Raw genomic sequence first — 12727 nt, 5'->3', positions numbered from 1 at the left:
AGAAGCGAAATAAGTAATTTATATAGATCAGGGTATGAATTGACACACAATAAACCTCTAAACAAATCTAAACCCACCAATTATACCACCATATCAAGTAAAATCGATTTGGGGATGTTTCCAACTTTTAAAACGAACAAAGTTACATATTAGAAAGATGTGATGGGCGTTTGAAACTTTTTCTTAGAATCAATAACCTTGACAACAGACAATTTTAATGTTATTAAGAGGCTCGAAAAGTTATATTTTTTAGCTGTCATCAATCGATATTCAGGTAATATCAATGGAAACAAACAAACCGGAATGATTTGTATTCTCTCATCGTGAAAGATATAGATTAAATATTCTCTACGTTGTCAAATTGTATTATAGATAAAAATAAAGTTTTAATTTTGGAATTGTTCAAAAGAACTTCAAGCATCATCCGAATCCTTATTCTGCAAAACAACATTTTCATATCCAACCCCAGGTATTGTAGAATAAATATTCTCTACGTTGTCAAATTGTATTATAGATAAAAATAAAGTTTTAATTTTGGAATTGTTGGCTGTAGATGAAAAAATATTCTTTTAATTTATATAATAATGGATAAGAAAGACCTGCCACTATTTGCTAGAATGAATTCATGGTTTTGCCATATTGCTTATGCGCGGTCACTGTTATAATATTTATGCATTCTGTGAATGAATTGATAATTTCCTATAAAAGTTCATATAGCGGAACAATATGTTGTGGTCCTACATTGAGTGTAAATGAGTGTAACGATATATCGTCCAGACAGACTGGAAATAATTAACGCTAGGAGTTAAAATGCTAATACGTTTTCGTATTTCAGTTTTCAATGGAATCTTTATTAAACTAAAATTAATTCAAATAAACGCATTTTCTTGCTCACCATCGCTAGAACAGGTATCGTTGAAATATCCAGGCATGCAAGTACATTTATAATATGGATCTGTTTCTGGCATATTTACACAGCTGCCTCCATTTTGACACGGATTCCCATTATTGGGGCAATATTCTGAAATTGTTATGCGACATAACCAGTTTATATAATGAAATGCCATTTATATAATGAAGACTAAAATTAATTACAACCTATCCCACTTGTACTCTACTATGCTAAATATTCAATATAAGCTGGCGCTTACAGTAGTTGCAAAGCATTCTTCTATAACAAGGATCTTTTATTATAACCTTATATCGAATTTCATTCACTTCTGTGAAGTTTGTATATTCTTTCAGGGTAAATATTTGACATTACCACGATACCATGCATCACCAGGATATTGAATTTTCAACAAAACATAAATTTAAGGCTTTTTTTGCATATTCTAGGCATTTTTCGTCAAACTCGACCATAGAAGAGAATGTAAAATTCGAGAATGTTTGAAATTTGAATTACTGAACTGTTATCGGATACAAATAATAAAGTATCCGTCCCATAGTTACTTTATTTCTAGAAAGATAAATACTTGGAAGGAAATTATAACATTGAAAAAATATAAAAATCCCCATAAGCGTTATTATTAAAATATTCTTATATTGAAAAAAAATATATATCCAATTATTGAAGGATATTGTATTTATTTATCCATACCATCTTTTTCATAAACCACAAGATTTTTTGTAATTGTGCCAAATTTATACAGCGAATGAGAAGAAATAAAACAAACATCATTGCATAAATTAATGCCGACCAATAAACAAAATTCAACGTTCTTTATACGAAATTTGTAATTTAAAATTGAATCTCATTTTGACAAAATTTCTGTTATTTTATTTTCTAAGATTTCCCCATATTTAAAATTCGGTTCTTCAAGCAAATGTATGCTAACACAAATATTGTTCAAGTGAACCCTCATAAAATATATAATTGTCTTAAGTTTCAGCAACTTATTAAAATTATCAGAAGAACTTCAAGCATTATCCGAATCCTTATTCTGCAAAACAACATTTTCATATCCAACCCCGGGTATTGTAGAATATATATGTTGCTGATCTATGAAGATAAATTTTGTTGTTAGTGTTTTGTAACAGTTTTGTAAACTTATATGATTTTCTAGGCGTTAAATATGAACAAATATGATATGGAATTTTTATAATTGTGTATAAATATGATTCAAATTTTTTGTGGATTCATTGGCTCTTACACTATGGCATCGTTGAATAAAAATGATTTTTATTTAATATTTTAGTTTAGTAATGAAATTAATTTCAAAAGACTATGACAAATATTTCCCCTCATTTACACATAGATAGTGGAATCGTACATAATGCTTTGTCTGAATACCAAAATGTTCGATTTGGAACCCCACCCACATTGTCGAATCCACAAAGTTCATAGAAACGGGATGTCGTTTTTTCATATTCCTTAACTAGATTAATCCAAATATATACAAAACATGTTTATATCATACCTATATCCTTATCATTTACTGGTGATATATCGGGATTTCCAGCTGATTGATAACCCGTAGTTTCATAAAGGTCGGTATGACCCCCTGAGGTGCTCTTTGAACTTAGCGACGATTCTCTATTTTCAGATTGGTGGCGACGTTTCGTGTAAAAAATTGCACCAACCACTAGAGTAGCTAAAGCAATTATACCAACCACAACACCAGCTATCCATGCCATATCTGTTAAAAATAAAATAGATGTTACATTTCTTTATATTTAGTATAAAGGCAACTAGTTGATTAAATAACTAAATGAAAAATTTTATTGTGATGGTTCAGTCAATGATACCGGTTCCCGAATTGGAACTTCCATTCTCAAATTCTTCTATAGAGCTTTGTTGAAACAATACCATTTCTTCTTCATTTGGACTTGTTGTTACAATGTAAGTACTGAAATAGAAATAGAATGAACTATTTTTATCTCTCTATGCAGGCTCATGTCGTTATTCACTAGTACGCTTCATCTGCATTTGGTATTTGATAGGGCTATGGGCCATCAGAATGCTTATTGAGATATATAGCATTACCTGTAGCTATTCCCAATTACAAGCTGCCAGTTCTTTGCGTCGTAATGATTAATGCTATTTTTTGCGCTCTTGTCTGTGACATCACAGCCACTGGTAATTTCGTCGCCAAGTTTCACAGTTATGGATGTTTCAGAAAATTCATATCTGGATAGCAACAAGAAAGCGTTGCTATAATACATGGACCTGAAGTACAAAACCCTGTAATGCGAGTATGCAATCGAACACAGTAGACTAACAGTACCAGCCGTGAGAATGTCACATAAACGTGTTCCCATGGTTAAAAATAAAACAGTGGATTTTGGATGAAATATCAGATCTCACAGAAACATTTAGGAAAACTACAAGTAATAACCTTTGAACAAAAACAATTTTCAACCCCGGAAAATTTTAAAGTTGATTGATCCAGTAGCTAAAGGGAAAAGCGATTATTCCATCCAGACGAAGAATAAACATGCTAACAACAAGAGAAACAACAACAACAATATAATATCAAAACGACTTATAGGTCCACATTGTGTCCAAATGATGGTTAAAGATTTAGACACATGCATAATTGATCATTGATTCTAGTATTAAATTTAAAAAGGAAGTATATTAGGACTAAATCATGACATTATGGAAATCATAATTTAAAATATGTAGAAGCATATGTATTGTAATTCTACCACATTCTAAGACAAACCGTTTTATAGCGACAGCCAAATATTCTTTCCCATTGGGAGTTTCTTCTGTCAATGCTTCCGATGACACTTTTCGTAGTTTAACAATATCGAATAAATCATTGTTATCAATGGGTCCATTTTTGACAACGACGAATACGCAACTGAAATTTTTTTTAAATATTTTATTATCATAACCGTAAAATAAATAAATTATGTAACTTCTATTTTTTCCCTTCTGTGAATCTTTTTATCGAGTGGGTATACGTCCTCACTATACCAATTTTAACTGTTGCTGTTTTACTGTTATTAATATATAACTAATGAAACAAAGTAGACCAATATATATTTTTGAAGATCTAGCAGATTGAAATTCACCTACCTTATAGGCCCGTTATCTTCATTTGGTAAAATTATTTCCAGATCCCTAGTTGAACCTGGCGATTCATCAATTATATTTGGCTCTTCAATATAATCGGGAGCTGAAACAAATGCCAATTTTATCGATAAGTGAGTATTTACTTAAAATTAGTTGAAACAAGTATTTAGTTCAAATTATGAGTACTAATTTAAAAATATATAATCAAGAGTAAAAATTATTATTACGAGAATTGAAATTCTTCATTCGTACCTTCACTATCAGTAATGCATTCGCCTTTTGCGATTGTTTCAGGACCAGATCCAGCACATGAAACAGCTGAGACATCAATGTTGTAAATGCGGTTTGGCTCCGTCTTCTGAATATATGTTAATTTGGGCGGATTAACTGAAACTTCCCCATGTATTGTCGTGATGACAGAACTGGGCGGTTTTTGAACAAATGTTGCCTGATAATTCACCTATTATAAATGAAAATATCTGTTCGCCTTACACCTTTACCAAACAAAAATATAAAATTTGTATTTCATCAAGTATCGGACGTAATATGTAATTATATAAATAGAATGTAAATATGACTGATATATAATAAATTTTAAACATTTTGCACAAAAATTTATTGTATGTAATTTATTTCTCATTTTTTCGATAAAGTGACGTCAAAATGTAAAATCCTATTCATAATTATCTTTAACATAAATCAATAATAACTAATGCTAACCTGGAACATTTCAATATCTTCCTCTGATATGATTTCAGGCCAAGTCCAAGTAACTCCACAATAATTAGTTTCGTAATTTTGTGAAACTGTTGCTGTGAGTATCTTTCCAGGTAAACCAATTCCTGTGGTGGCGGTTGCGTTATCGCTTAGTTCTGCGATACAGTTTGTCGGGCAAGCAGTTATCTAAAAAAACAAATGAATACTTGTTCTTCTGTATATGTTTTTTATGTCAGTTAAAAAAATATATATTTAAAGTAATCAGCAATGGAACTTTGTTATCATTCTACTGTATTTCATACCTTAATATCGTATTGTGAATCTGGATACAAATTTTCGATGATCAAATTTTGCACATGAATATCACTTGGAGCAATTTCACCAGAATTATGCCATTCTTCGAATGAATTCAAGAGTGTTATTTGATATCTGTAATAAATTAAGCATCTTTGTATGACTAGTTTAACATACAGGGTGTTTCAAAAGTAAGTATACACTTTTACTTTTGATTTGCTTTTCAGGTACTCATCATAGAAGGTTCATTTCTTCAGACAACAAAGTATGGATAAGTAGTACAATTTAGGTATTCTTTGTATTTTTCTCAACCCACAGAATTAGAAAGAGATTAACCAAGAAATGCGGTGAAAAATTGCTGTTTGGCGAAGAGCATATAAAACAGTAACGCAAACTCAGCGCCTCTTTAACAGGAGATTTGGAATTAATTCGGCATTTTTTGGGTTTACCTCTTTGTCATGAAAAATGCAAACAATACCTAAATTTTACTACTTATCCATACTATGTTTTCTGAAAAAATGAACGGTCTATGATGATGAGTAGCTGAAAAGCAAATCAAAATTAAAAGTGTTTACCTATTTTTGAGACATCCTGCAGTAGTTAAATATGTAAGGATACAAACTCAGTTGGTTTGGTATATATTGAAATGAAGATAAAGTTTCGAAAGTATAAACAAAATTGTGTTGTATTCTGAAATTTGAATGAATGAAACTTTCCAGTACCACTTTGTAAAATTGAATATATAATGCATGAGGATTGAATAGGAAATATAACGTTTCGTTTATTTTAGACATCAACGACAGTTTCAACCAAATACAAGTTCGTGCGACTTACAAGTGTTTAATTGCAGTATGCGGCTTCCAAGTGACATTAATTTTCCCATCGTCTGTGCAAGGCTCTCCACAGGCACTGATAATTTTTGGTGTTTCAAATTCTGGAATATTTATACCGAAATTTGATGTGAAATACTTATTTAGCAAGATATGTAGGAGTATTTTGTTTGCCCTCGTTTGTCACACGTTATAAAGGTGATGTCTTTCTTCAAAACAGTGAATGCCCTAAAATTTTCTTCACTTATTAATTGGTTTTATTTATGTAAAACAGTAACATTTATTGCAAGTATTCGTACGAGAATCAAGTTCCTTAACACACTGAACTAGATTACTAGAACAATACTTACGGTCGTCAGAACAAAAATCACCAAAATATCCTCCCACACAGTCGCATTCAAAATAAGGATGAATACCATGAGTGGATATACACCTTCCTCCATTTAGACACGGATTAGCATTGTGCTCGCAATAGTCTAAAAAGTAAGATCTTATTGTGGGTGCATTGTCTTCTTATTGTGAAATGAGTTGACACACAATGAACATCTAAACAAATCTAAACCCACCAATTATACCACCATATCAAGTAAAATCGATTTGGGGATGTTTCCAACTTTTAAATGGAACAAAGTTACATATTAGAAGGATGTGATGGGCAAGAGGTTTGAAACTTTTTCTCAGAATCAATAACCTTGACAACAGACAATTTTAATGTTCTTCAAAGGCTCGAAAATTTTTATTATTTAGCTGTCATCAATCGATATTCAGGTAATATCAATCGAAAGAAACAAACCGGAATGATTTGTATTCTCTCATCGTGAAAGATATAGATTAAATATTCTCGACGTTGTCAAATTGTATTATAGATAAAAATAAAGTTTTAATTTTGGAATTGTTGGCTGTAGATGAAGAAATATTCTTTTAATTTATATAATAATGGATAAGAAAGACCTGTCACTATTTGCTAGAATGAATTCATGGTTTCTCCATATTGCCTATGCGCGGTCACTGTTATAATATTTATGCATTCTGTGATTGAAATGATAATTTCCTATAAAAGTTCATATAGCAGAACAATATGTTGTGGTCCTACATTGAGTGTAAATGAGTGTAACGATATATCATCCAGACAGACTGGAAATAATTAACGCTAGGAGTTTAAATGCTAATACCTTTGTCTCAGTTTTCAAAGCAATCTTTATTAAACTAAAATTAATTCATATAAACGCATTTTGTTGCTCACCATCGCTAGAACAGGTATCGTTGAAATATCCAGGTATGCAAGTACATTTATAATATGGATCTGTTTCTGGCATATTTACACAGCTTCCTCCATTTTGACACGGATTCCCATTATTGGGGCAATATTCTGAAATTGTTATGCGACATAACATTAACCTTATTCGTGCAATCATTCCGATTTTATAACTTCACACATTCTCAACCGCTAAGATATTCATCTCATATTACTAACAAGATGTAAATTTGTAAATAATAACTTTTTGCAGTGAAGGAATTTTATGAGGTGGGCTAACGAAAATATCCACTTTGAGTAGATTTTAATAAAAAAAAAATAGGCATAACAACATAGTTTCACTAAGATTCATTTTTATGCATTGCAGTTATGTTTGTATTCTGAGTTATTCGGGTGTATCAATTTCAATTCAAAATGTAGTCTGTTACCAACGTTTGACAGAAATCGGTATTGCCGTAGCAGACCGACATCAAATCACATTTGGTAACAAAAAAAATAATTTATACTTCAGTTCACCTTACCCGCCTATCGCGGAAGCACTATAAAGAATTGTAAAATCAGAACATAAATCTTATAAACTAAATGATGAATTTAAAAAAAACAAGCAGAAAATTAGTCCAGTGGTTTTAATCTTTACGAACCTGCCGAACCCCTAAGTTATTCTGCAGGCTTCCTTCTAACCCCAAAGTTTTGATTACAAAAAACTAGTGGCGCAACTAGAACTTATTAACAATGCAAATGCGTCTTTACTCATTAAAAAACGGTGGTGAGTTTTTGGAGTTATATTTTACGAGTTCCCAAACTATATTAAACCGCCAAACCCCTTAGTGATCAACTGGTTACAACAAAATGAATCAGGACGAGAGAAATATTGACTGCACATAGTCATCCGATGAGGGCTATTCCTGGTTGTCATGTTTCAATAAAATGTGATCAAAATCGAATCAAAAGTTTTCATAGCAAAAAACAATATGCTGGGTAACTGAAAGACTTGATAATGTGGATCTTCGTCGACACCCTTGAACACCCCCAAACCTCCAAAAACGTTTTGATCGTGCGCAGGTTCAAAATCACTGTATTATTCTAAATATTAATAATGCAACAGAAAGACACTTGCTTGTGTTTTTCTATAATATGTGCAGTTTGGACAATATTTTGCATGTGACGCTTTCCACGGGAATAGGAAAAATATTTCATTATACAATATTATACGTTCCTTTGACTTGGGTTGCATTCAATGTCTATTAAAATCTATAATACATAATTATGGTGGCATGTAGAGTATACCCTCCGTTATATTTTTGTAGTATCTAATTACTATAACGATTAGGGCAAACACGGCATATGATAAGAAGGGAATCGAATGTAGGCACAGAGACTTACATCTAAAATCATTGCGTGTAACAAATTGTCTATTATGTACTTCTGTATGTTATAAAAGAATATAATTTTATTTGATTTTAAAATGCAGTTTGTCACTAACGATTGCTATAACCCGTTATTGTCATAAAAGGCCGGCATGCAATCATATCTATAATGATTATTAATTATAGGTTATATTTATTTTATTCACTTCCGTTTTACAATACTTACGATCGCTAGAACATATATTGTCGTAAAATCCCGACTCGCAGTTGCATCTAAAATATGGATCCTGTTTTGGTGTATTTTCACAGCTCCCACTGTTTTGACAAGGATTTGGATTGTTTGAACAGTATTCTGAAATACAAAATTAAATTGTCAACTTCAACTCAGTTTTCACAAAAATTTACGTATATATTCAAACAAACAGAAAATGTATGAACGCCAAGAGTTGCGAAAATGCGAATTTAGTTTTCTGTAAGTCGTACTTTAGTGTGTAAAGTAATATTCAATCAAATACAAAAATAATTTTAAAACTACAAGTTGTGTTACTCACCATCGCTAGAACAGGTGACGTAAAAATATCCAGGCTTGCAATTACATTGAAAGTAAGGATCGGTCCCTGGAGTATTCTCACAGCTTCCATCATTTTGACACGGATTGTCATTGTTGGGACAGTATTCTGAAAATGTTATGTGACATAACACTTATCTTGTCTGTTTAAAGCAGTCATAACTATTAAAGATTACCGATCAAAACTTCGATATACACAGTGGCGTTTTATTAGTCATGACCTTTAAATTAACTCAACTAAATTTGGTGAGTGTTAAAAAGAGTCTTTGATAGGTCATACAATTTTAAAAGGGCAATTTCAAGTCGTTTGAATATACCAGTACCTACAGTGCCAATGTCTTATACTGAATATGTATTGTATATTTTTTAATGATCCATACCATCCTAGATACTGTAATGTTTTGAAAAATTGGACTTTTAATCAACCATGCACGGTTGGGTATGGTTAATTGTAAACCAGACTAGAACGTAAAATTAATAGGTAATTTCATTGTAACGACTCATACTGCCGACTTGTTTTTGACTTGTCATAATTACTTTCGTTGCATTATGAAGCTTTTACCCAGTAATAATCAAGGTGTGACGTCATCAAAATTGTCAACTTAAGTGTTGTTAAATGTTAAGTTTATGACCTACTTAACTTAAGTTACCTAGCTGCGCTGACTTATAGAAATATAAAAAATTTCAATAATATAACATTAGCTTTAGTCATACCTTTTTTTGTCAGTGGTAAAACAACCTACCTGTTATCGGAAAAAATTTGGAATACAAGGGAATTTATTTGTTTTTCGTTTTTTAATACAATTGCTGTTAGGCTGAATTTGGTAACGCAGCAAGTCACTTTTTAAAATATCCTAATTCCAACTTTTCATATCCACTTTTTAAAATAAAAAAATTAACTTTGTTTAGTAAAGGAAACTAAAACATTTATTTTGCTCAAAATTAAATCGAAAATAAACATAGCAATATAGTTTCAGTAAGATAAAGTGGTATAAATCATATTTCTGTTTGTTGTGTAAGTTGTCACAGAATATGCCGTAGTAGTCCAGCCTGCAATCACATCTATAATGGCAATTGATTGGAAAATTTATACCAAGTTTTATAACACTCACCATCACTGGAGCAAGCGTTATCAAAGTAACCTGGTATGCAATTACATCTGTAATATGGATCCTGCCCTGGTGTATTAACACAACTTCCTCCGTTTTGACAAAGATTTGGATTATTTGGACAATATGCTGGAACAATGAATATTGAGATTACTATCACAATGTATTTGAAAAAGGAAAAAATCTAAATAGGTATATCAAAGTTTAAAAGTACATACGACTCTATGATGATAACACAAGTAACGATACGTAGATGAAGGAGAAGAAGTGGTGTAGAATATATATAACACAGATCAGAGTGGTCCAATCCCTAGCACGCGGGTCGGATGCGGCCCCCGAAAATATTTCGTGCGGCCTGCAGAACAATTTGGCGTACGGATATTTGTATTAATTGGCATAGTTATATTAGCTATTTCAACTGCGGTTAGATCACAAAAACCTAAAACCGATGTTTAGAATGACCTTTGGACATTTGGACACGTGGAATAAGCAGGACAAGTCGGATACAATATTTTTGAGGCGCCCGTACGTACGTCTTGTTTTTTTTTTTGGAATAAATGAGTAGATTGTAAGCGAAATATTGCTCGTTGCAATAAGAAGAAATAAAGTTAGAAGGACAAGAAGAGTGAATTTTCTGGTGCAGACAGCGGCCGGCCGATAAGCTCAGTCGCGCTTTTCACCTCAATTTTGAATCGTAAACACGCGTCGAACAACTTTTATCTAGAGAAACGTTTTTTCCCTTTATTTTATTAAAAACAAACCCTTATTTTCAAGCGTGGCCCATATAGCAGCAATGCCGAAGCGCAACTCTGGAGCAGCAACCAAAAGCAAGAAAGAATAATTTATTTTTTATATAGTTAGTGCTTTGTATATCATTCTTAAAATAAAAAAAACGCCACGTAAAATAACAATAAGCTGAATATAACGATAAACTCTCAATCTCAAATAATTTTTTTTATTAAAGTAACTAATCTCGCAGTATTTTTATCACTTCGGGGTTTTCCAGACTGCGGCCCGCAAGGCCTTTCAAAAAATATCTGCGACCCGTTAATCCATACCCGTTAACACATAGATAATTAAATATAATATGAGAATAATATTCTTTTTAGCACTACATTAGCTTTGCAATAAAACATGGAAACACAAGCGCAAAACAATTTTTAAAATCATTTCCTAAATTTCTTAAATATAGAAGTATAAAGATCACTTTTATTGCTGATACAAAGAGATTATATTTCTCGAAACAAATTACATCGGATCTGATGTGACAGCCTTAATATTTGCATTACCCGATAGTTGGAATTAAACTTGATTGATTGAAAAAAAAACAATACGGAAAACTTATCGGAATTTTAATAATATAGTAGGGTAAGTTTTAATAGATTTTCTACTTTTCAGGATTATTCCAGTATACCACATATATTCAATGTTATTATGCAATTTGTCATTCACGGTTAGTTGCAGTTACAAATTTTCTGAATGCCATATTCGATTCAAATGAGAAATGCGCCGAGATGTATTCAAAAACAGTTTTAGTTGTCAAATTATGAGATTCAATAAAAACTATCATCATTTATCGACAGATGACAATTATGCAAAATATACCAACACGGAATACATTCTTGTTACTCACCATCGCTAGAACAGGTGTTGTTGAAAAACCCCGGCATGCAAGTACATTCATAGTATGGAAATGTCCCTGGTGAATTTTCACAGAGCCCTCCATTTTGACACGGATTCACATTGTTCGGACAGTATTCTGAAATTTTTACCTCACATAAGATTAACCTTGGACGTGCAATCATGCCGATTTTATAATAATGCTTATTCTCAACCTCTATGATACTTCTCTCGTTTAACTCATTGACGGGATTACTAAGTTTATAAAATTTAAATTCAGTGATTCCCTGGATTCCATTTCCGAGCCAAATAAGAAATGCACAACATAACTATGAATTTTTCTACTCACCGTCGCTAGAACAGGTGTCGTCGAAATATCCAGGCTCGCAAGTACATCGATAGTAGGGAAATGTTCCTTCCATATTCTCGCAGCCTCCTCCATTTTCACATGGATTTTCATTGTTGGGACAGTATTCTGAAATTTATACGTGCGTTAACATTAACCTTGTTCGTGCAGGCATACCGATTTTTATAACATATTCTCTACCTCCATGATAATTATCTCATTTTACTCAATGACGGGATTACTAAATTTACATAATATGATTATGGCATGAAATATTAACTTTGTTTAGTAAAGGAATTTTATGGGAAAACAAATTTTGCACATAGATTCGAATCAAAAACAAACATAACAATATAGTTTCAGTAAGATTAATTGTTATAAATTGTATTTTTTCGTGTCGTATAAGTTATTTAAGGTATATCAATTTTAATAAAAAATGTAGTCTGTTACCGTCGATTGCCAAAACCCTGTATTGTCGTAGTAGCCCAACACGACATCTTCAATGGAAATTCAATGAATAGTTTATACTCATTTCAACAATACTCACCCTCGCTAGAGCAGTTATTGCCGAAGAAACCCGGCTTACAATCACATGTA

The 12727-nt window shown here is 31.9% G+C and overlaps 1 protein-coding gene and 1 long non-coding RNA gene across 2 annotated transcripts; both read right to left on the bottom strand.

Annotated features, from left to right (window-relative positions):
• Positions 1–4773: 4773 nt before the first annotated feature.
• LOC144412533 (uncharacterized) lies at positions 4774–5968 on the bottom strand. Its single transcript, XR_013469086.1, has 3 exons — positions 5870–5968; positions 5044–5170; positions 4774–4927 (listed from the first exon to the last, which is right to left on the bottom strand). It is a non-coding gene; the product is annotated as an uncharacterized LOC144412533 (long non-coding RNA).
• Positions 5969–6126: 158 nt separating this feature from the next.
• On the bottom strand, positions 6127–11800 carry LOC144419971 (uncharacterized). Its single transcript, XM_078110257.1, has 6 exons — positions 11770–11800; positions 10168–10293; positions 9039–9164; positions 8714–8839; positions 7109–7234; positions 6127–6341 (listed from the first exon to the last, which is right to left on the bottom strand). Exons 1-6 carry the CDS (start codon positions 11798–11800, stop codon positions 6127–6129), a joined length of 750 nt encoding a protein of 249 aa, XP_077966383.1.
• Positions 11801–12727: the final 927 nt, after the last annotated feature.

The sequence above is a fragment of the Styela clava genome, chromosome 2 (genome assembly GCF_964204865.1).
Source record: "Styela clava chromosome 2, kaStyClav1.hap1.2, whole genome shotgun sequence".
Classification (NCBI taxonomy): domain Eukaryota; kingdom Metazoa; phylum Chordata; class Ascidiacea; order Stolidobranchia; family Styelidae; genus Styela; species Styela clava.
The sequence above is the reverse complement of the archived record's forward strand: the minus strand, read 5'-3'. Positions and strand labels throughout refer to the sequence as shown.

What these genes read in the sequence shown, in the direction of transcription:
- LOC144419971 (XM_078110257.1), bottom strand. Translation starts at nt 11,800, where the DNA reads ATGGTGAGTAACAAGAATGTATTCCGTGTTG. An exon ending in CAAGAATGTATTCCGTGTTG is followed by an intron (nt 10,294 to 11,769) that starts GTATATTTTGCA and finishes TCATTGTTCCAG; the next exon opens with CATATTGTCCAAATAATCCA. An exon ending in CGTCACCTGTTCTAGCGATG is followed by an intron (nt 8,840 to 9,038) that starts GTGAGTAACACA and finishes TTTGTATTTCAG; the next exon opens with AATACTGTTCAAACAATCCA.